The 23284-nt window shown below is 43.8% G+C and overlaps 1 protein-coding gene across 3 annotated transcripts in view; it reads left to right on the top strand.

The window, feature by feature from the left end:
• LOC135540083 (ephrin type-B receptor 2-like) overlaps positions 1-23284 on the top strand; it is a 154347-nt gene that overhangs the window by 78533 nt on the left and 52530 nt on the right. For all 3 annotated transcript variants that reach the window (XM_064966424.1, XM_064966423.1, XM_064966425.1), the window contains exon 3: positions 926-1610. In XM_064966424.1, the coding sequence (XP_064822496.1) occupies positions 926-1610 (685 nt within the window). The remainder of the gene's footprint in view (positions 1-925; positions 1611-23284) is intronic.

The raw sequence follows: 23284 nt of genomic DNA, 5'->3' as shown, positions 1-23284 counted from the left end.
GAAATCTGCTCTCTGTTTGCAGATAATCACCTGTGTAATGTGATTAGCCCAGTTCTATGTTTTACTGGAGTGTGACTCAGATTAGGGTTAAATTCATGTCATGCATGTGTTTCGGTACAATGACTGATCTGTTTCATTTACAATAACTGATGTGTTGGTGCTGGACTAATTTGGAGATTTGCTTATTGTAGTATTCAATAACACATTGTATTTCAAAAACAGGAAAATTGGGTGCATCACCCATGCATTGGAGAGAAGGATTTTTTTCTCAGTATTTAGACCGGGGGATTGTTTTTCCTGTATTTGTTGCCCTTGAAGAGCTTCTTCCGACAGTGACTTTATGCAAATAGTTTCCTTTTTTGCATTTGGCCAGAGGACATAGAGGAGCCAGAGAGGAGGCGGCACTATAATGCCTTGCAGGCTGTGTAATGAGCAGAGTTTAACACCTGCTCTCTACTACCTAAATAATGCATGGTCCTATCCTAGAGTAGAGTAGAGTAGAGAGAAACAAACAGGCCAGGTTCATACAGGGAGCCAAGTGGGATCTCCAGTGGGCACTGACAGATGACAACCCCTCACTGCCAACAACCCTCTGTGCCAACAAAACAATGTTAGGGAGCAGATTACACCCTGAACATAATGTACACTCCCCATCTCCTGCACTGTAATCTCAGCTCTGACTGGGACCGCTGCTGCTCAGGACGGCCCTGTCTTTATCTATGGTTAGGTTGTCGTGTAGCCATGATGCTGGGCACACTTGCCATTGGGTGTGAGGTAGAGGTAAAGAATTGGAGGTATTGATGTGTTACTAAACCTGCCATTCAAAATATACGGTCAGCATGTGGTCAACACAGGGACATATTATCAAAGTGTATGTTATGTCTACATTTGATTAACACTTTACCTCTGTGTCCTTCTTCCACAGTGGGAGGAGGTGAGTGGATACGACGAGAACATGAACACCATCCGCACCTACCAGGTGTGCAACGTGTTCGACAACAACCAGAACAACTGGGTCCGCACCAAGTACATCCGGCGCCGGGGTGCACAGCGGATCCACGTGGAGATGAAGTTCTCCGTGCGAGACTGCAGCTCCATCCCCAACGTGCCCGGCTCCTGTAAAGAGACTTTTAACCTGTACTACTATGAGTCAGACTCGGACACGGCCAACAAGGTGTCCCCGGCCTGGATGGAGAACCCCTGGATCAAGGTGGACACCATCGCAGCCGACGAGAGCTTCTCCCAGGTGGACTTGGGTGGCCGGGTGATGAAGATCAACACAGAGGTGCGGAGCTTTGGCCCCGTGTCCAAACACGGATTCTACCTGGCCTTCCAGGACTACGGCGGCTGCATGTCACTCATCGCCGTGCGAGTCTTCTACCGGAAGTGTGCCCGCGTCATCCAGAACGGGGCCGTGTTCCAGGAAACCCTGTCGGGGGCGGAGAGCACCTCTCTAGTGGCATCGCGTGGCGTGTGTATCCCCAACGGGGAGGAGGTGGACGTGCCCATCAAGCTCTACTGCAACGGGGATGGCGAGTGGATGGTGCCTATTGGGCGCTGCATGTGCAAGGCTGGCCACGAGGCTGTGGAGAACGGGACTGTGTGTAGAGGTAAGGGCCACCCTCATCCCTCTCTCTTTAACACTGTTAGCCAGACTAGATGGACATTCTAACCTTACAAACCTAGTCAGCTGTAGATTCATAACAGAGTAATCCAAACAGCAGAGAATACATGCGGTACTTTATACCGTACCTGTCTGCATACTGCACTTCATGCTGCTCTAGGGATCAGGTTATTCCCTATGAACAGAAAGTCTAAGCTTTTAAAATATGGCCATGTATATTGAATAAGTAAACAGGAGGATGGGATGATCACACATCACAGTGGATAGTACATGTTGGCTTTACGGTCTCATTTTCATATGAATGATCACTCCACAGTTTTGCAATAACAAACGAGTGAATATTGCTTCAGGTTATGGCTTATATACTGTTTGACATAATATGGCGTTTCTTTTGAAGTGGGCAGATATAGAACATTTCTAAAGCACTCTAAAGGAGAGGACTGTCAGATCACAGGTGTTTGGACTCCAATCACATAGGTCTGTCATAGCTGGGAGAGACTTTTCCTTCAGAATATTTATTACTTTCAACACTACACCAGGGATCATCATCTAGCTTCAGCCCCGGGCCAATTTATTCTTGAGCGGATGTCAGGGGGCCGGAACATGATTACAAATCCTTTATAGACTGCAAATTGACCGCAAGAATCCCAAACAGATATAATACTTTACTAAAACGTAATAATTCCAAACCATGCTTACACAATCACATACTGCATATCTCTCTATTATCCATGGGATTTTCTAAATTAAAATCATTTGGAGTTGATTTACTGGTGTTTTTACAGTCATATATGTCCAACAATAAAACCATTTTAAAAAATCTTATTATTTTTTGCTCAGAAAACTTGGGGGCCTAATGAAGTCGTCCAGTTGGGGAACCCTGCTCTACACAGTGTAGTAGATGTCATTTTACATGTCCATTCAAATCTACACCGAATGGAAACCATTTCCCTGACTGGGAGAATTCTATTAAATGCATGACTTTACTTCATGGGAAGCTGTAATGCTAATGCATGTAGAATGTGTGAATATATTACATTGAATCATTGTGTCACAGGTCTTCTCATTCTGTATTCCAGCTCTGATGGAAAAGGCTGTAAAGAGGTTCATATTTCATTTTCTCACAGTGGAGGCTGAAGTTGATTTGAGTTTATAAGCGTAGTGGTACTGTTTTTAAAGAAAACACAAACAGCCAAAATAAGATCAAAGCTGAATAGTAGCATCTATCGCTTTAGGTGCAATGCAGTGTTGAGTCAGTAAGCTACCACACACACACCCACTGGGTATACCAAAAATGTATGTTTTTCATATACAAGGAGAAGAGAGGATTTGTTCCAAACGCCTACCTCCTACCTTTCTTCTCTTCGACTGGAATCACTCGAGGTCCAGATCGATTTACCATTTCACAACATCACTGTGCTCAACCTCACCTGTGCTGCTACGCCCGTCTGCTCCGCGGCAGGTGGTATTGGCTGGACGTGCTCAGAGAGCCTGATGACTAACAGCAGAACGGGGCAGTATCAGCCTGCAGCTTGCAGACAGGGCCCACGCTGACACAGCAATGCAGCCAGCCGGCAGGCACACTAAAACACCCACCTGTGTTCTAGCCGCCGGTGTACTGCTGCCTCTGTAATTAGCCCACAGCCCCCAGCAGCTCTGGCTCTGTAGAGAGGGAAGGCGATGGGCGATAGCCCGTCTTCCTCCTCACAAACAGTACCTCTGATCAATGACTGCTAATGAGGACATGCACAGGCCCTCCTTAAGGAATACGCACCAATAAAAGGCACACGGAGGATAGCTGCTCTAATTTGAAACCCCTGCATAATTACACAAATCTGGTTGTTTTTTGACCTACATGTAAGTCACTGCGTTGGCAGATTGGAATGTCTCAGGGGCATTCTCAATCACTGTGCTTTTGTGTGAAACTGGATTATACAATTAAATTGATGGCCATTCAATGGAAATGCACATTTTTCAATCACTCACTACTAGAATGCTGGGCGGTGGAAGTGTTTCACCTTCCAGTTCCTTATCATTCTCCTATTTCTCCAACGGGAAGAATCCGAGTTAATCACAGAGGCTAGCCATCCAAGGTGCTTTGCTCTGGAGAAAAGATTAATTCATTGCAGTCTTTCATCTTCATCATCCACTTTGCTGTACTGAGAGAGTGTGTGTGAGGTCAAAGCTCACACAAACACATCACTTCCCAGTGTTTACAAGCAGACGTTTTTCTCTGTGTCACTAGGTCTTCAAGATCACATAGCCACACTCAGCGAACTATTAAAGCTTTATGAGCAGGAGCCGTGGCAGGCAGCAAAACATTGGCAGAGCCAATACAATAGTCATGAGACTCAGTGCATACAAGGAGAAATGTATGTGCTGCAAAAGAAGAAAATCAAATCATTAAAGACTTGCGGTGAGGCCCATTGTATGGTAATCCTTTTAGATTTTTGATCAAGCCCTGCAATCAATCGACGTGTGTAATCTTTCTTCACATTGAAAGTTGATATTGCAGTGTGAGACTGTGGCGAGTGATGACTTCATTTATGAAAGATGCGCTTTTGTCTGCTCATGTTTAGATAATGAGTTGATTTGTGAAAGATGCCCTCTCAGGGAGTCTTCACTATCCTCTTTCAGAGGGGATTATGAAACCGCAGACAGAAAATAATAGAACAGCCGAGATGAAAGAGCTGTCCTGCTCATTTATTAATAATGTGACGCTTTGTTCCAATACCTCAGCAACAAAACCTGGAATTACACATGTATCAATTAAATCCTTGGCAGGGCCCTCCACAAATAATCACACTTTGACATGAAATCGGTCAAAATATTGACAATAGACAGTGCTATTGCTTAAATTGCAGGGCATTTTTTCCGTGATCGTCTTACTAACCAGATTAAGTTACTTCTCATAGAAGTGCTGGGAGTAAACGATCCTGAACCGCACCAGGGTCTTTGAACAGAATGGGCCCTGAAAGCAGAGATCTGATTTCCTTCAGAGCTCCAGGAGATGGTGCACCACAGAGACACACATGGGGTTCTGTTCGTCCTTGCCATTCAGTTGAAATACTCCGTCTCTCTCTAGAAGGATACAATAAGAGCCATGTTCAAGGGTGGACCACTTCCTAACAATGCCCATGTGTGTTTTTTATTGTAATCTGATCATCTAACACATGCCGTTGTGGCTTTAATGGTCTTGACTGTGGGAGTGTGTCTCATATTATTGAGTAATGCAGGTTCAGTTAGAGAAGAAGTCACATTTACAGTGACATCATTTCTAACAGCACTAAATAACCCAGTAGTTATTTAACTAGTGCCGTTTGAGGAAGGGGAAAGCTGTAAAATCACCAGCATAGTTTACACAGGCATGACCCGCTGCACAGATATAAAAGGAAGCATTCAACACACCACAACATATTGTTCTGCTTGACACATATGACAGTTGAGGGTGTAGAATATGAGGAACAGGAGACTACATGGTCTCTCTCCCAATGACATGCAGAGAAAAAGCCCAGTGAGGCCATGACGAAACGGGATGGACAAGAGCACAGCTCACAAACATACTGAGGACAGACTGTCACAGACTGAGGCCATGACGAAAGCAGCACAGCTCACAGACTGTCACAGACTGAGGTGACGAAACGGGATGGACAGCACTCACAGACTGAGGCCATGACCAAATGGGATGGACATGCTACGTTCAGCACAGCTCACAGACCGTCACAGACTGAGGCCATGACCAAATGGGATGGACATGCTACGTTCAGCACAGCTCACAGACTTCCACAGACTGAGGCCATGGCGAAACGGGATGGACATGCTACGTTCAGCACAGCTCACAGACTTCCACAGACTGAGGCCATGGCGAAATGGGATGGACATGCTACGTTCAGCACAGCTCACAGACTTCCACAGACTGAGGCCATGACGAAACGGGATGGACATGCTAGTTCAGCACAGCTCACAGACTTCCACAGACTGAGGCCATGACGAAACGGGATGGACATGCTACGTTCAGCACAGCTCACAGACTGTCACAGACTGAGGCCATGACGAAACGGGATGGACATGCTAGTTCAGCACAGCTCACAGACTGTCACAGACTGAGGCCATGCGAAACGGGATGGACATCAGTTCAGCACACTCACAGTCACAGACTGAGGCCATGACGAAACGGGATGGACATGCTACGTTCAGCACAGCTCACAGACTGTCACAGACTGAGGCCATGACGAAACGGGATGGACATGCTAGTTCAGCACAGCTCACAGACTGTCACAGACTGAGGCCATGACGAAACGGGATGGACATGCTACGTTCAGCACAGCTCACAGACTTCCACAGACTGAGGCCATGACTGTCACAGACTGAGGCCGGGATGGACATGCTACGTTCAGCACAGCTCACAGACTGTCACAGACTGAGGCCATGACGAAACGGGATGGACATGCTAGTTCAGCACAGCTCACAGACTGTCACAGACTGAGGCCATGACGAAACGGGATGGGATGGACATGCTGAGGCCATGACGAAACGGGATTCAGCACAGCTCACAGACTTCCACAGACTGAGGCCATGACGAAACGGGATGGACATGCTACGTTCAGCACAGCTCACAGACTGTCACAGACTGAGGCCATGACGAAACGGGATGGACATGCTACGTTCAGCACAGCTCACAGACTTCCACAGACTGAGGCCATGACGAAACGGGATGGACATGCTACGTTCAGCACAGCTCACAGACTGTGACAGACTGAGGCCATGACGAAACGGGATGGACATGCTACGTTCAGCACAGCTCACAGACTGTCACAGACTGAGGCCATGACGAAACGGGATGGACATGCTACGTTCAGCACAGCTCACAGACTTCCACAGACTGAGGCCATGACGAAACGGGATGGACATGCTACGTTCAGCACAGATCACAGACTGTCACAGACTGAGGCCATGACAAAACGGGATGGACATGCTACGTTCAGCACGGCTCACAGATTCAAAACATTCAATAATGCACCATCAGAAAGAGTCGGTATCAAGAATTAGTTTTAAAATGTACCATTTCTCCTCATAGTAATGGTGAGCTTGGTTGCTGATTGTGGAGGAACAGGAAGGTGTTTTTCTCCTCCTCTTGGATGTGGTCTCCTCTGTACTGTCAGTAGTGTGGGCTGAGCTGCCTGATGCTAGCTCTGCTGTTCCACATCCAAGGCAAGAAGATTAACGAGGAGAGCTTTAGTAATCCTTCAGTCAAATGTAATGGTAGATAAAGGGAGTTAGAGGGGATTGAGTGGGAAGGTGGGCCCTGGGATGGCATAGCATGGTTGCATGGAAAAAGAAAAGGAGAGTAGGGGGGAAGCTTCAAGCCAGGAAATGACTCCCTAACCCACTGACAGAGTTCCCGGCTCTGCATCCAGAGAGGGTTTAATGGTGGAAATCAGCACAGACACACCTCTGCTGCGTCTACTTTTCCCAGGATGCCCTTGCCTTCAATAATAGCTCTAATTGACTAACAGCACACGTGGGGAATACACAGCCATGTGCACGTGTAGACACCTCTCCCCTGCGCTCTAGATCCAGGCAAATGCAAAACAAACACACCCCCTCAAGGCTTTTACTGCACTGTGTGCAAACAAAGGCACAGGATTCTGAGAGACGGGAAAATCTTGCAAATCGTTTCCTTGGCATATATGATAAGTGATTATACTGTCGCAGATTAAATCATTTTAGTATGTACGTAAGGAATCCACATTTACATCCACTCAGTATGTACTGTAATTCATCACAGTATTTGACTGACATAGAAAATACTGGTTGATTTTTTTCAAATGGATGCTCCAATTGAAGGTCTGTCTCATGATTTGAGGGGCTGTTATACTGTAGGTCGATGGTGTGGTCTGTGAACATGAGGTAGATAGTGTAGCAGAAGAATGGGAACATTGGAGCTGTGGGACATGTCTTAGACTACCACAGAGACTCTGTGGAGCAGTCACACTCCTTTATTCCTTGTTCTCAACTGTGATGGGATTTCAGCCTGACCAGGTGTTTTCTCTGTCTTTGTCTTTGTCTCTTTGAGCGCAGCACACATCTAAACAGCAGACTACACAGAGCAGTAACCATTTACCCCCCCCCACACACATACAAACACACACACACACACACACACACACACACACACACACACACACACACACACACACACACACACACACACACACACACACACACACACACACACACACACACACACACACACACAAACACAGAGGGTATCACCCCTTTTCTCCAAAAACATCCATCACATAGGAATGTGATAACTCCAGGTGAGATGTCTGCGAATCGCCTCCAGCTCAGAGATCACGGCCTATTCGCCATGTAAACCTGTTCCATATGGCCGTGCACGTGTTGGGTCCTACCCGATATGGCTTCTCATGCGGTGGTTCCAATCCCTCGTCTGTCCTTGTTATCCCACACCATCTCTGGAATGCAATGTGTCCAGACCATTTTCTGCACAGCGCTCCTTTTATCTTGACCCTGCAGTAGGGTTACCCAGTGCCTGGCTCTGCTTCTGAACACCTCGACACTGTGGCCCCTCCTGGCCCTGTGTCCCCCATGCTTCAGACAGTGGTCTGATGAGAGCGAGGTATATGAGAATGACCCCTACAACCCCTGATTCAGACAGCCTTCCTACTGGACAAGCCATTTTGCTACTGAGACAGGACGGCGCCTTCTCCATACAGCCCCCATGTGCTCCTTCAGATGTCTTCATTCATGTCCTGTTAGAGGCTTCACTGATTTCCATCAGCAAACAACTAGGAAGTGGGATGGATTGTGTGTCTGACTGACAAAACCTACAGTTGAAGTGACCTTGTTTGTCAGTTAGGTATAAGTACACGGGTCAACATTTTAACAGACTGTACTGTAGACATACAGTATACAGTAACTCAAGCAGAATACTTTATATACAGTTGGTCTGTTCTAACAAGTGCACAGAGAGCTGCTCTCCATTCCAGACATAGAGCTCCTGTCCATTCCTAACATAAAGCTGCTCTCCATTCCAGACATAGAGCTCCTGTCCATTCCTAACATAAAGCTCCTGTCCATTCCTCACATAGAGCTCCTGTCCATTCCTAACATAAAGCTGCTCTCCATTCCTAACATAAAGCTGCTCTCCATTCCAGACATAGAGCTCCTGTCCATTCCTCACATAGAGCTCCTGTCCATTCCTCACATAGAGCTGCTCTCCATTCCAGACATAGAGCTGCTGTCCATTCCTGACATAGAGCTGCTCTCCATTCCAGACATAGAGCTGCTCTCCATTCCAGACATAGAGCTCCTGTCCATTCCTAACATAAAGCTGCTCTCCATTCCTGACATAGAGCTCCTGTCCATTCCTAACATAAAGCTGCTCTCCATTCCTGACATAGAGCTGCTCTCCATTCCTCACATAGAGTTGCTCTCCATTCCTCACATAGAGCTGCTCTCTATTCCTGACATAGATCTGCTCTCCATTCCTGACATAGGGCTAATGAATATACCATGTGTGTTATGTGGCCATAGTGTCGCAGAGATGAACCCAGTTGTTCTCACACAATTGACCCTCAGTCGCAATTGACCCCAGATTGTGTTTCACGCCGTGCTGTCATCCAATCTCATGGAACATCTTTCATGGCATGATGTTACACTAAACATAAAGGCGTTCAATGTAGAGGACCGAGTTTTGAAAACCCTGCTATAGAGTACAGTACTGTAGAGCAGAGAATTGTAATATCTTCCTTGGTCGTTGAGACAGTTTTCAAACTATAATGGATTTTAAAATTAGAATGTCAGCCCTCCAACAAAGATCTCCCCTCTTTTAAAGTTCAACAGGTGTTTAAAGATTAAACACAGGAGTGAGTGAGGGGAGAGACGGGAAACATGAAAAGCTATGGATGGTTCAATCCTCCTGGCTGGGTTATCAGTGCTGGACACCTCACTGCTCTGTGACATCACTAATAACCAGAGCATGTGTGCACTTTCTTCTTGAAGAGCAGGATAAAATGAAGACATCTTACAGAGCAAACGCTACTCCTCTCCACTATAGAGTTAAGCGCTCTACTGACATTTTTAGGTAGAGAGGTGTATTCTGTTTGATGTATGCAGCCAAACAATGCTGAACCTATATTTGGTAATGGTGTCGGCTGAGAACAGGGCTGAGAACAGAGATGGAACGTAGAGTAAGAGGAGCCATACCCAAAGGAAGACCAAAATAAAATGTACCATTAACATTTAATTTCACTGCTACAGCCCAGCAGGAAAACAACAACAGATGGAGAGTAGTATCCTTATCATTTCTCCATAACCCCACTGAATCTCTCCGGGGTGATTATGGCCTCCACCTCTTTTATCTAAAGACAGATTTGGCTTATCCCAGTGTTTGAAGAACCCTCCGAAAAATCAAGCCGTTTATATAGGGCTTTATTATTCTTGGGAATTAGATTCCAAGATGTTTAGAATTTCATCTGCTAGTGTAAACTCAAAAGTTGGACTGACAAAACAAAGTTTTTGTCATCACTCCCATGAGACTTTCCGGCAGTGTTTGAGTTTGAAATTGAATACACTCATCTAAAAGTTAAGCTCTCGCCAATCTCCCAGAAACACACCTCAGGAGGATTACTCTCTATTTGCTTTGTCAGATTACTCTCTGATCAACAGGCTGCATTAAAGTCTCTCTCAGACTCAGCTTACTCCACTTGGTCATGGCAGGTAGCGATGTCTTCAATTTGACGCTCTCGAGCACATAGGCCTGCTGTATTGTCCCAGCAGAGTTAGCTTGTGCCTTCTGCATGGCACAGAGTCTAGAGTTTACTCTATATTTGTGCAAAGAGCAATGGGTGTTCGTCTGAACTTTGGTAGTCTACATGTTGCTGGGCTCCGGGTTGGGAAAGTAGCCTGGATAAGCGCTCAGCCTCCCACTGAGGGGAGTCCTACTGCAGTAGCTCTGGGGGACAACCCAGCTGTGTAAATGCTTTAGTTACAGAATATTCAACATGTACAACTTTTTTTAGTTGCCCTCGGGCATCGACTAAGCAAATAAATTACCCAATGTAATGAGCTGTTCCACTCCCCTGTGCAAACCCGTAGCTGCTGGCTGGAAGCTATAACGCTAATACACATTTTTTGTCTTACGACTCTGGTGAAGAAATGGGTTCATCTAAAGGATACAGGAATGTTTTCATCCCTTCTTTGAAGGATGAAAGGAATTGCACGATTCAGTAATCCTTATCTAGTCAGTTAGGATGTTTTAGCCAGCACATTGAGCGCCCTAGTTTATACGAACGGGAATTCTCTCTCACCAGATTTCTTTGTTCAACTTTTCTTCTCTTCTCAGTCTGTGCACCATAATTACCTTTTGGGATTCTCTGTTTATACAACCTACATTGCAGGAGGTATGATAGAAATAGTCAGATGACAGGAATCGTGTGGTATTTTTCATTCTGTGAGTTTTCCAGCATGAGTTACATGCAAAATTACATGCAATGCTAGGAGACTGTGCTTGTTTTAATGCCCATAAAATTATTTGCTAAAAATGTGCCTTTATTTGTTACACAAACCTTTTGTTTCACATTAATTAAAGCTGCAATATGTAACTTTTTTGGCATCCTGACCAAATTCACATAGAAATGTGAGTTATAGATACACCACTCTCTTTGAACGGAATTCTAAGAAGCAGTATTTGTTCTATGTGTGCTATTTCTATGCTTTCCGTTCTTAAGTTTTGTTTTTGCTTCTTTTTCGTCCAGTTTTGCACGCCAGCTTCAAACAACTGAAAATACAATATTTTTGGTTATGGAAAATATATTTCACTGCGGTTTAGATGGTGCAATGATTCTCTACACGATAGTTACTTGTTTTGTCACAAACTAATACAATTTTAGCAATAAGGAAGGACATGGCAGAGCGATTTCTGCGTAGTGCATCTTTAATTTAAGAGAGGGGAAATCCTTCATAGTGAATTACAGTATGTGTGTCAATACTGTAAATATTGGGTGTCCATTTGACTGTATTCTCATCTTACAGCTAACACAGAATCTCCATATTCCAGGACATTCAGAATACTTTTGTGTGTTTACACATTGTCCAAAGCTGATGCTTTACATACACCTTCAGTGCACTGATAATCTCAACAAAAAAATAGGACAATGCATCTTTGTGGTAACACCGTGGCGTGTAAAGTGTGAAGGCCACAGGGCGTTGGCTTCAGGCTGAGGAGAGACAGAGGTTCAGAGGTGAGCCAGAGTGGCTGCTGGGTAAACACTGTATCACACACTGCTCTGCTCTCCCCCCGCTCCCATGCTGTCACGACATTTGGACATGAACCACCAACCACTGTTTACCATCAAGCCTGGATTGGCAAGTTACTGTATCGGTGCCTGAGAGGCTGCTATACTTGCAGAGTTTTTTAGGCTGCGTGCATGGGGGAGGGTCTTTGCCTGTTAACTGGCAATTAGGGGGGTTGTTTTGTTTCCTCCTGGTGCCAGCAGACACTGTGTGGCACCGTCTCGACGCACCACGACTGCCCTGCTTCTTGTCAGTACATGGGCATCCTTTCTTTGTGAAATAACCCTGCTTACAACAGCTAGCGTCTGGAAAATATTAGTCCTGGTTATTAATGAGGTTGTTTTGATTCTCTTCTTCCCCTCTACTTTTCTGAGCCAAGTATGAAAATGACTGTGATGCTAAGGCGTTTGGTGAAACCAACAGGCTAGGCTCAGCTTTGCTTAGTCAACTCTGAGGAGGAGTCTGTAGAGGATGTGCCCATGATAAATGTATCTTTAAACCACACTTGGCAGTGGACTGGATTCCTCTCTTCTTACAGTGAGCTATGATCCAGTTTAAGTTTGTTAAGTATCCCACAGTTTAAGGTTATCACCAGTATGATAACGACACAGAGTAGGATATGCTCAGTTGATAATCAAGGGTGTTGTATTATCCTATAAATCAACTGGGGATTATCAGTCCTATCCCTTAAACTGTTTTATCTACAGTATCATGGTGCCACATCATTATGTGTTCTCTTTGAATATAGTATATCTCTGCTATATCTCTGCATGTAGACACAGTGCAATAATGAAAAAGTGGATCAATCTCAACTTATTGGAAAACTTGACTCTGGGCTGTAATTGCGACAGTCCTACACTCTTAGAAAAAAGATGCGATCTAGAACCTGAAACGGTTCATTTGCTGTCCCCATAGGAGAACCCTTTGAAGAACCCTTTTTTATTCCAGATAGAGCTCTTTTGGGTTCCATGTAAAACCCTTTCCACAGAGGGCTCTACATTGGAAGCCTTTTTTCACAGTCACACACTCATGCATGTGTAACACACTGTAGGAAGTACACTACTTTAGAATTGCTACAGCAGGTACGATGTGGAAACAGTCTATTCATGTTTGAAAGGAGACTGGTATCTAAAGCAATGTCATCTAATAAGGCAAGGAAATAAACCATTCAATATCTACTAAATGAACAATACTGCAAGGACCCAGTGATATACATTTGAAGTTAAAGTTTATCTTCTGTTGAAATCTGTTGAAATATTTTATGCTCAAAGATCATTGCACATCAACAGAGTATCATAACTGCAATGACCATTCATTCACAACAATACATTAATGTCAATACAGTAATCAAAAATATTACAAACTGGGTACCCAGTGAAAATTAAATATGAGTGCACGTAATTATCTCAGTTCAGTTCCTACCACGATGTATCAGTCAAATGTCCCTCAATAAAAATGAGACGACGATGATGATTGTTGAAGCTGTAGATGATGAGCCTCTGTAGATGGCGAAGTAGTTTGTACAAGATAGCAGGTGACGCTGATGCCGTCGAATCAAAAGGTGGGTACAAAAACCAGTCTGCACTGAACTCTTACTTTTAACAACAACATTTTAGTAACTCTTCTGTTATAATATTTTTTTTTACATGTAGCGGTCTCAAAATCATTATACAGATTGTGTTTCAAAACCCACGTTCTTCTCCACTGCGACAAGACATCCACAGCCGAGTGCCATTACTGTTCAACCACTCTCTTACAAAGAAATGTTTTGATATTGATAGCAAATGCTAAATGTTCCAACATTGTCACTCTCAAAAGCATAAATGCTTTTGTCAATATCCTGACTGGTTTTAGGATCGTAAATATCATGTACACTTTAGTTATTCATCAAGAGGCATAGAATTTAGCTAAACTCATCCATATTCTCTTTTCAGAAACATCAAATGGAAATGTGTCCCAATTCCCCTCTGGTTCAGATCACTCTGATTATCTTAGCGATCGATTCTTCTGTAGTAGTGAATATGTATTCCACAACATTGTTTCCAGTAAGTTATTTAAGTTAAAAACATTAAATATTTCTAGGGTTCTTCTCGGTTTCTTTCATGGGCGCTCTCCAGAGGCAAGAGGGAAAAGAGCGAGATCAGAGGCATAGCGAAAGAGGTTCAGACTCTAGGAGTCACCAGCAAACACCCAACCCATAGAATTAGTGTAAAGAAGTTAGGGACGGTCTTGTTTTGTGAAAATGATTGTGAATGTCTAAAATAGCATGGGTTACACATGCACGTACACACACACATGAATGCACGCTCACACACACCACAGACACACACACACACACCACACCACACACTGTTTTCTTTTCAGTGCTAATGGAGAGCATTGATGAATGTGTTTGCTGAACTCAGTCAGGACTAGACACATTAACATTATTGACCAGCCACAGCTCTGATCACAGCGCACAGCAAGGACAATCCGACTGGGAACCGAATGGCTGGACTCATACCTTTAGATTAGATGCTTCCAACACTGCTAAGACAAGACAAAACTTTGAAAGGTTTTCTCACTCGCTCAATCTCCATACTAGAGCTTAAACATCATTAATTTTGTTGAAATATAAATGCCCTAAATTCTATGAATAATTATGTGATCACAATGAATATCATGTGGTGTGTGTTGCCTCGGGGCACTCATGTGACCTTGACACTGTATAAGTGTGACATTCTAAAATGCAGCAGGGAACATCTCACTCTCCATGGAAAGAAGCTCTCACTTGAGAACACATTTGGAAGTCATCTTCATGTAAAATAAACGCCCTCGTGCGCAGGATTGGGATGATGTCACTTGCTCACCATACAGCCTGGCCGAAACCTCCTCGTGACCTTGTTACCAATATACCAATATTACCAATATGTCACCTATTGATTTGAGGACGCAGTGCGTTAATCAAATGTTGTTTACATAACAATCTATTTCACAATCAGTTTGCATAGGTTCAGACCAGGAGCATTTGGGACACCTCAGTTCCCTGACTTGGGGAGGAGGACAGAGACAGTCCCTAATAGGGGCTCCCCGTTGGACTTCATTGATGGCTATGTTAGAGATTGTAGGAGCGGGGACAAGCTTCAACACAAATGTTTGTATGTCGTCCTAGGCACCTGAGATCTGTATAGACAATAAGAAGATGAGTGTAATATAAAGGCAATAGAGACCTACAAGCCCAGATGCTTCAGACACCTCAGCCATCTCTGCTCATCTGAAAAGCAGCTCCCCAGTGAAACGACTGCTGGAAGCTGACTGGGAAGCACTTGATTTGGCTGACAGTGAAGCTGACAGTGAAGTGAAGAGAGTTTGGGCTTTTGTGGTGTGTGTGTGTGTGTGTGTGTGTGTGTGTGTGTGTGTGTGTGTGTGTGTGTGTGTGTGTGTGTGTGTGTGTGTGTGTGTGTGGGTGGGTGGGTGGGTGGGTGGGTGGGTGGGTGGGTGGGTGGGTGGGTGGGTGTGTGTGTGTGTGTGTGTGTGAGAGAGATGCGGTGGATAAACACTGGTTATTCTTATAGGCTGAAGAAATATGTATCTGTTGTATTTTCATCTCGTTCATGTATTTTATAATCTAACTGTAATATTTTTCTCATCTGAATCTTGAATTTTGACCTAATCCTGAAGTTACTGTATTTACTTTGTTAGTGTATCAACTAAAGACATTGAGGGGACAGAGATCTGTCTCTTGTTCTTTAAGTCCCCTATGAGCAAGTACTCCCTTCTTCTCTATCCACACTCAGGGCTTTCATAGCCAGTCACAATCAGGTCTTTGTGGGCCAGGCTTGTCTGTCATCACCCTGGTTCTGTTGATATAGTCCCCGTGCTAAGAACGTGGCCCTCTCATACACAGTCTAAGTGCTGGCTAATTGAGCTTGTCTGGGCAGAAACTGTAAGTGTGCTGATAAGCAGGTATTTGACCTCTCAGGAGGCCCCTAGTTCTGGCCTCTACAACTAGCTTCTTAATAGGGCCTTTCAGAGGAAAAACATTTCAATCCTGGAAGAGACCCAAAACTAATTTCCAAGTGTACTTCATATGTTATTACAGCTCAAAAGTAAGATTGGTCAGTGACATGCACTAACCTGACCACTGTCTACATGATCTCCTACCACAGAGATGATGAGACAGCACTGGCATCCTCCAAAAGCAGATCTAACTGTCCAGTTTCAATGCAAGGACAAATAGAGTAACACATTCAAAATGTGTAACCAAATGTGACTTTTAAACTGTCATTTATTGTTAGCTAGAACCTTTTAAATTGAATGTAGTATTTTTTTAAATGGATTGTCTAAATATACATGTGCATTCTGCATAATTCAGTCTTGTCGACAACGAGAATTAATTAAATAAATCAAATCTAATGCAATAAACATTGTGTTGCCATTGCAACAGTATTCAGCCTTCCTCAATATTTACTTATATTCTCGAGCAACAAAATGACAGTGAGTGCAGAGGGTTGGGGTATTACTTGGTTGCAGAACACTCAATTCTTCCTGTGACACCAATTAGATTAGTTTTTCGGTATTAAAATTCCAACATGTTGATGAAAGCTTGCTGATGCAATCTATGGAATGAGCCATGAAATTGTCTATAAACTGGTCTGAAAGAGGGATTTGCTCTTGTTTGCTTTCTTCATTCCTGCAGCATTTCCCTATCTGTGAATGGCTGTGTGTGTGTGTGTGTGTGTGTGTGTGTGTGTGTGTGTGTGTGTGTGTGTGTGTGTGTGTGTGTGTGTGTGTGTGTGTGTGTGTGTGTGTGTGTGTGTGTGTGTGTGTGTGTGTGTGTGTGTGTGTGTGTGTGTGTGTGTGTGTGTGTGTGTGTGTGGTGGATGGATGCCCTTCACGTAATTGTTATACGGCCAGCCTCCCCGTGCCTGACCCCTCCCATCTTTTCTCACACTCCGGACAAGGATCTGTGTCTCTGAGCCCAATGCTCTCCCGACCCCCACCAGCCTCTCTTAGATAATCTCGCTGCCTCCAGGATCCCAGGATTAATCCACCAGTCTACTCGACACAGGCAGGCAGGCCACCGCTGAGTTCAAAATCGCCCGGAGTTCTATTACTCCCCACTTTGGTTTAGTGACCTTTCACTGTCACAAAAACAGGATTTTTGAAGCAAACTTGTATTGATGTATGTGTGGGTGTGGGTGTGTGTGCGTGTGTGCGAGTACATGACTTGTCATCTGTGATCACCCAACTGCTGTTTTTTGGTGCAGAAAATGTCCAATGCTCTTGTCTCCTCAGAAGGGACACATACTGTAGCTGATGTAAGTGTACCAGCATCACCAGTACAGAGCAAAGATACAGTAGGCCAACCTCTGGGAAATGCACCTGTCTAAATCCACATAATATTTGTATCATAACCTTTTCATCACTTCAGTATTAATGTAAGAGATGAGATTTGTATCAGCCTGTATGCATATGTCAGGTATGTGACAGTGTAATGCTCAGAGGAGTGCCAGGGGAAAGCTAGCTAACCCTAGAGCAGTGTGTGTGTTTGTGTGTGTGTGTGCGTGTGTGCGTGTGTGCGTGTGTGTGTGTGTGTGTGTGTGTGTGTGTGTGTGTGTGTGTGTGTGTGTGTGTGTGTGTGTGTGTGTGTGTGTGTGTGTGTGTGTGTGCGTGCGTGCGTGCGTGCGTGTGCGATGCGCCTGTGCGTCAGGGGAGGTAATGTGTTTGTTTCGGTAATGAGCCATGTTCTGTTTTCCTTATGATGACAGACATCATCCTCCACCACCAGTCGCCATGGTGACACTGGGGGATAAGCAGCTGGGCAGGCATGGTTACTCCCAATTCTCCCTTCCCCCATCTCTGAGGCACCCAGGTGCAGGAGGAGGCCTCCCTGCCACTCTGAAGCTCATTTCCACTCTGTGTATTCCCACCATACCCAATCTCTCTATTATGCAATATCTGATCATTAAACAGCAGGTCTACAGTGTCCTATAGCAGTGGGTGGTTATTTATTACACCCATCAATGCAGTAGGTCATCTCTAGATCCATAGCTACAATACAAACCATCTAGCTTATTTACAGTGCTTTCAGGCAGCATTCATACCCCTTGATTATTCCACATTTTGTGTTACAGCCTGAATTAAAAATTGATCAAATTCTTCTACACCCAATACCCCATAATGAAAAAGTGAAAACATGTTTTAGAAATGTTTGCAAATTTATTGAAAATTAAATACAGAAATATCTCATTTACATAAGTATTCACACCCCTGAGTCAATACTTTGTAGAAGCACCTTTGGCAGTGATTACAGCTGTGAGTGTCTAAGAGCTTTCCACACCTGGATTGTGCAACATTTGCCCATTATTATTTTGTAAATTCTTCAAGCTCAACGATTTACAGGTCTTGTCATTAGTTTTTCAAGTAGATTTACAGTACCAGTCAAAAGTTTGGACACCTACTCATTTCAGGGTTTTTCTATTTTTACTATTTATTCTTTTTCTATTTTGACTATTTTCTACATTGCAGAATAATAGTGAAGACATCAAAACTATGAAATAACCCAACTGAGTTAGGAAGGACGCCTGTATCTTTTTACTGACTGGGTGTATTGATACACCATCTAAAGTGCAATTGATAACTTCACCATGATCCATATTTAATGCAAGGCATTGGAAAACCTCCCTGGTCTTTGTGGTTGAATCTGTGTTTGAAATCGCTGCTCAACTGAGGGACCTTGCATATAATTGTATGTGTGGGGCACAGAGATAAGGTAGTCATTCAAAAAGCATGTTAAAACCTATTGTCACACACAGAGTCCATCCAACTTATTACAGTACGTGACTAGTTAAGCACATTTTTACCCCTGAACTTATTTAGGCTTCCCTTGACAAAGGGGTTGAATACTTATTGACTCAAGACATTTCCGCTTTTCATTTTTTCTTAATTTGTAATAATAATTTAAAAAAAAACGTCATTCCATTTTGACATGGGATATTGTATATAGACCAGTGAATACAATAAAATGTAATCCATTTTAAATTCAGGCTGTAACCCAACAAAATGTGTTAAGAGTCAAGGTGTGTGAATACTTTCTGAAGGCACTGTATTAGGGGCTCTCCCAGCCTTGGGGAATGGTCCTCTGTATCATATATCTGTTTCCCAGGTCAGTGATTACTGCACTGACCTCAAACCACTGATTGCATGCATTGTTGATGCTTGCTATGTTACTTAATGAGTTGACTATGAGACATATGGGTTGTTTTGTCTGTGGGAACAATTCCGACATGGACACCCCTTCTCCCATTCCATCTGGGTTTTATCCTCTCTGTGAAAATTAAGAGTGAAAATGTGTATATTTAATTTTGGAGTATATTTGCTCCAGTGTCATGGATGAGTGTCGTTGTTCCACTGTGCAACCATTTTGGATCTGCCAAATAAAGAAGGAGGGGACAGGGAGGGAGAGACAGCAGCAGTGGTGGTGGCTCGGCTAGCCAGCATTACCATGACAACAGAGGCCATGCTCATCTCCCTCATGCCCAGTCTATGTTGGCCCCAACCTTCTGCAGTGCGAGCGGGGTACTTCATTTCACTGACCCCCTAGGTCTGGATTGAACAGGCTCCATTGATTAGGACAAATGGAGGGATGCCCGGCTGGCCCGGCCCCTTCTGTAACTGGGTTAAGGACATGGTCATGGAGGGTGGAAGACATTTAGAGCACCAAGATGAATAGCAGAGGCTTCCTTTGTTTTCCATGAATTAATGACATATTTAAAGGCTAATTAGTTGATCCATTCATTCAGTGTAAATTTGCCAGGGCACCACCTCACTCTGGATCCATGTTTGGGCCATGTAATGTATTCCACCCATAAATAGGCGGCATTAAACCTTTCAACTGAATCACCTCTGAACAATCTTCAGCCATTGAGACAGATGCAGGTGTAGTGGCCTAGGGGAGCTAGCTGTTATTTAACAGTGTGTGTGTGTGCGCGTGTCTCCTGCTGCACTGTTTGTTTAAAGTCTCAGTGTGAGATGAGATACCAGGTGGAATCTTGTTTTGGTGGTTACCTCTTGTGTTGCATTTTTTTACACATATTTTCATGAATCACTGGATCATTTTAACACCCATTGACAAATGAAAGTATCTAATAAAGTGCATATGGGACACAAGATAGGGGACGTTTTGAGTTCTGCAGGGGGGAATAGGGACTTTTTTTTCAGCTCTGTGAGGCTTGGATCCTGTATTGACATTATGCAATATCAAGTACAGGAGGGTTCATTCCTGAAAGTTGTTTGTCCATGACTGAGAACTGGATTCGTTCTCCAAAAGGCCAAGATGGTTCCTTGCCAACATAATACTTCAAAATGATATGTATAAACTGTACAGGCCTACCTGTATTTATTGTAGGTGGACAGGGAACCTCTGTTTGTTGAAATACTATGCAGGAAGTACATCCTAGCATGATGACCATGACTTAAAATATCTATATATTTTTTTTATGGGACACACTTTGCATGCATATTAGCGTGTGTGTGTGTGTGTGTGTGTGTGTGTGTGTGTGTGTGTGTGTGTGTGTGTGTGACTAGGTGGGCTCGGTGCAGCTGTTGTTTTTTCTGTTGAAGATTGAATGGATAATAGAATTCAGACTCCCCATCGTCTCATTAAATCCTTGTGGTCAAAAGTTATATAATCTCTAATAAATACACTCTAGGGATAGGAAGTTTCACATATGAGACAGTTTATGGACATGCGACCCAGGGTCTTGCTCATGGCACTGCTTATCTTTTGTCCTTTGCCTGAGGTGTCTTTGTGTGTGTGTGTGCGTGTGTGTGTGTGTGTGTGTGTGTGTGTGTGTGTGTGTGTGTGTGTGTGTGTGTGTGTGTGTGTGTGTGTGTGTGTGTGTGTGTGTGTGTGTGTGTGTGTGTGTGTGTGTGTGTGTGTGTGTGTGTGTGTGTGTGTGAGCGCAAGCGCTTGTATGTGCGTGTGTTTTTGTCGAAGGGTTACACAGCGACAGTGACAGGATTCAACGCCAGCTGCTCCTTGAAATGTGGCCCCTCCTTCCTCCCACTCCCCTGTGTCGCCCCCTTGTCTCCAGTGACGGGCAACACAGTCCTTTTATGCCACCTGTCCATCATGCAGACCCCACCTTGGGGAGCCTCTGTCACTGAGGGCTGGGCTTGGCTGGTACTGCTCACTGGCTTTGTTTGGGTGGAGAGAGGGAGAGAGCGAGAGAAATATATAAAGAGAAGCCCCTCCTCCCCTCCTCCAAGCACACAGTACAGACAGCTTCTGTCAGCTATTTCCTGCATCTGCCTCTGGGCAACAAAAGATCCATCCCTGCATGCTTCTCACCTACCCGGGATACCCACATCCAGTTTGTTTTCTTAAGTGCTGGGTAGAGGAATACTGCCCAGTGATTTTGGTACGGATGATTTCAATTAACAAATCATTGACTAGAATTCAATAAATGTTGCCCAAGCTGCAATGTGTTGAAACGTTGAGATCTTTAGAGAGTCCCTTTGTAATTTAATCATAAAATATAGTCGTATAATATATAATTTTTCTGCACCTCAGGAAATGCAGATGAGCTTTGTGATTTTCATAAATTTCATAAATTCACTGAAAATCCACAGTAACACACTGTTATGTTAACAGTATTCCACTTTTCATGTAGCCTACTTTTGGCCAGATAATAGCCTAACTGTCGATCAAGCAGCATTATGGATTTAACGTGCAAATCCTGTTGCTGCAGGATTATTTTGCTGTGACAATATAGGTCACAGGTCAATTAAGATCCTACTTCTGTACACCCTAACACCCTGGAGGTCCTCCTCCTCTCCCACCTCATCCTCTCCCACAACCTCCTCCTGTTCTAGACAGTGTGTCAGATCACAGATCGGGGCTCTGGATGCAGCATGCGGAACGGTGTGGTCCTTCATGGTAGGGGCTTATGTTGCCCAGGCAACAACCTGTCCTTGAGAAAAGGGCACATTTGGGAGTTTAGAGATCTGACACGCACAGTCAAAACTCATAAAGAGTGGAGACACGCCTCCCTAAAATAAACACATGTATCATAGCTGTGTGTGTGTGTGTGTGTGTGTGTGTGTGTGTGTGTGTGTGTGTGTGTGTGTGTGTGTGTGTGTGTGTGTGTGTGTGTGTGTGTGTGTCTGTGTGTGATTGCGTGATTGCGTGATTGCGTGCGTGCTCTGTCTGATTCCCTTTCCCCCCAATTTCAGATGCGACAATACATTTCATAAAGCAACAAGCATGATTTCATTATCCAAGACATTGATTAGTGTTCCAATCAATGATATGTACCGTACAGTGCCTTCAGGAAGTATTCATTCATAGTTTTCAAAGTATTCAAAATATTTTTTTTTCACCCATCTACACACAATACCCCATAATGACAAAGTTAAAAGTATTTGCAAATTTATTGAAAATGAAATACAGAAATATCTCATTTACACAAGTATTCACACACCTTTGTTACGGCACTCCAAATTGAGCTCAGGTGCATCCAATTTCCTTTGATCATCCTTGAGATGCCACTCCAACTTGATTGTAGTCCACCAAAAGGCGAATTATTCTGTGGTCTGATGAGACAGAAAAAATACTTTTTGTGACCCTTTTCAGGAAACTAGGCGTAGGTCGTAGGTCACTACTTCACACGAGAGCCATTTGAACGTAATCTTTTTATATTTATCAAAATGGCAGAAATACCTTCTGTGAACTTTCATGTGACTTAATAACAAACGTATATGCCATCTGTAAATACGAATAAAATAGTTAAATTATGAGCCTAGTTTGTTTAGCCACAGACGTTACATGTATGATCTTATTATTCATATCTCAGAGTCATTTGCTTGGCTAGTTATATTCTAATGTTAGCTAGCTAACATTGAACCTGGTTGTTTAGCTACCTGCAGATTCATGCAGGGTAGTAACGAGTATGGTTCATTGTTTACCTAGCTAGCTAGCTACATGTCTTAACAAAAGACTCCACTATGCAAGTAACCATTTCGGGTGCGTTAATAAAGTCAGTCTGGTCATCTACTCCGAGTTCAGAGCAATCTCGTATGATTGTGCAAAAGCAAAATAACTGATTGAATTTCAACACCATTGAATATGGCCGGTGTCAGTAAACATAAGGGAAAAAATCGTCATTGAATTGTTGCCAGTAGCACAGTTACAGTCACCAAAGCTCTGGATAACATAAAAACAGCATGACCAGCACTGCTCGGGAGAGTCATTTTCAATGAGCTGTTCTCTCATTTGTGTCTGGATGTAGCTAGCAAGTTAGCCAGTTAGCTTGGGTGCTTGACTGCTGTTGTTCGTACAAAACACTCAGATCAACC

Source organism: Oncorhynchus masou, chromosome 5 (assembly GCF_036934945.1).
Source record: "Oncorhynchus masou masou isolate Uvic2021 chromosome 5, UVic_Omas_1.1, whole genome shotgun sequence".
In the NCBI taxonomy this organism is placed as follows: Eukaryota; Metazoa; Chordata; class Actinopteri; order Salmoniformes; family Salmonidae; genus Oncorhynchus; species Oncorhynchus masou.
The sequence above is the reverse complement of the archived record's forward strand: the minus strand, read 5'-3'. Positions and strand labels throughout refer to the sequence as shown.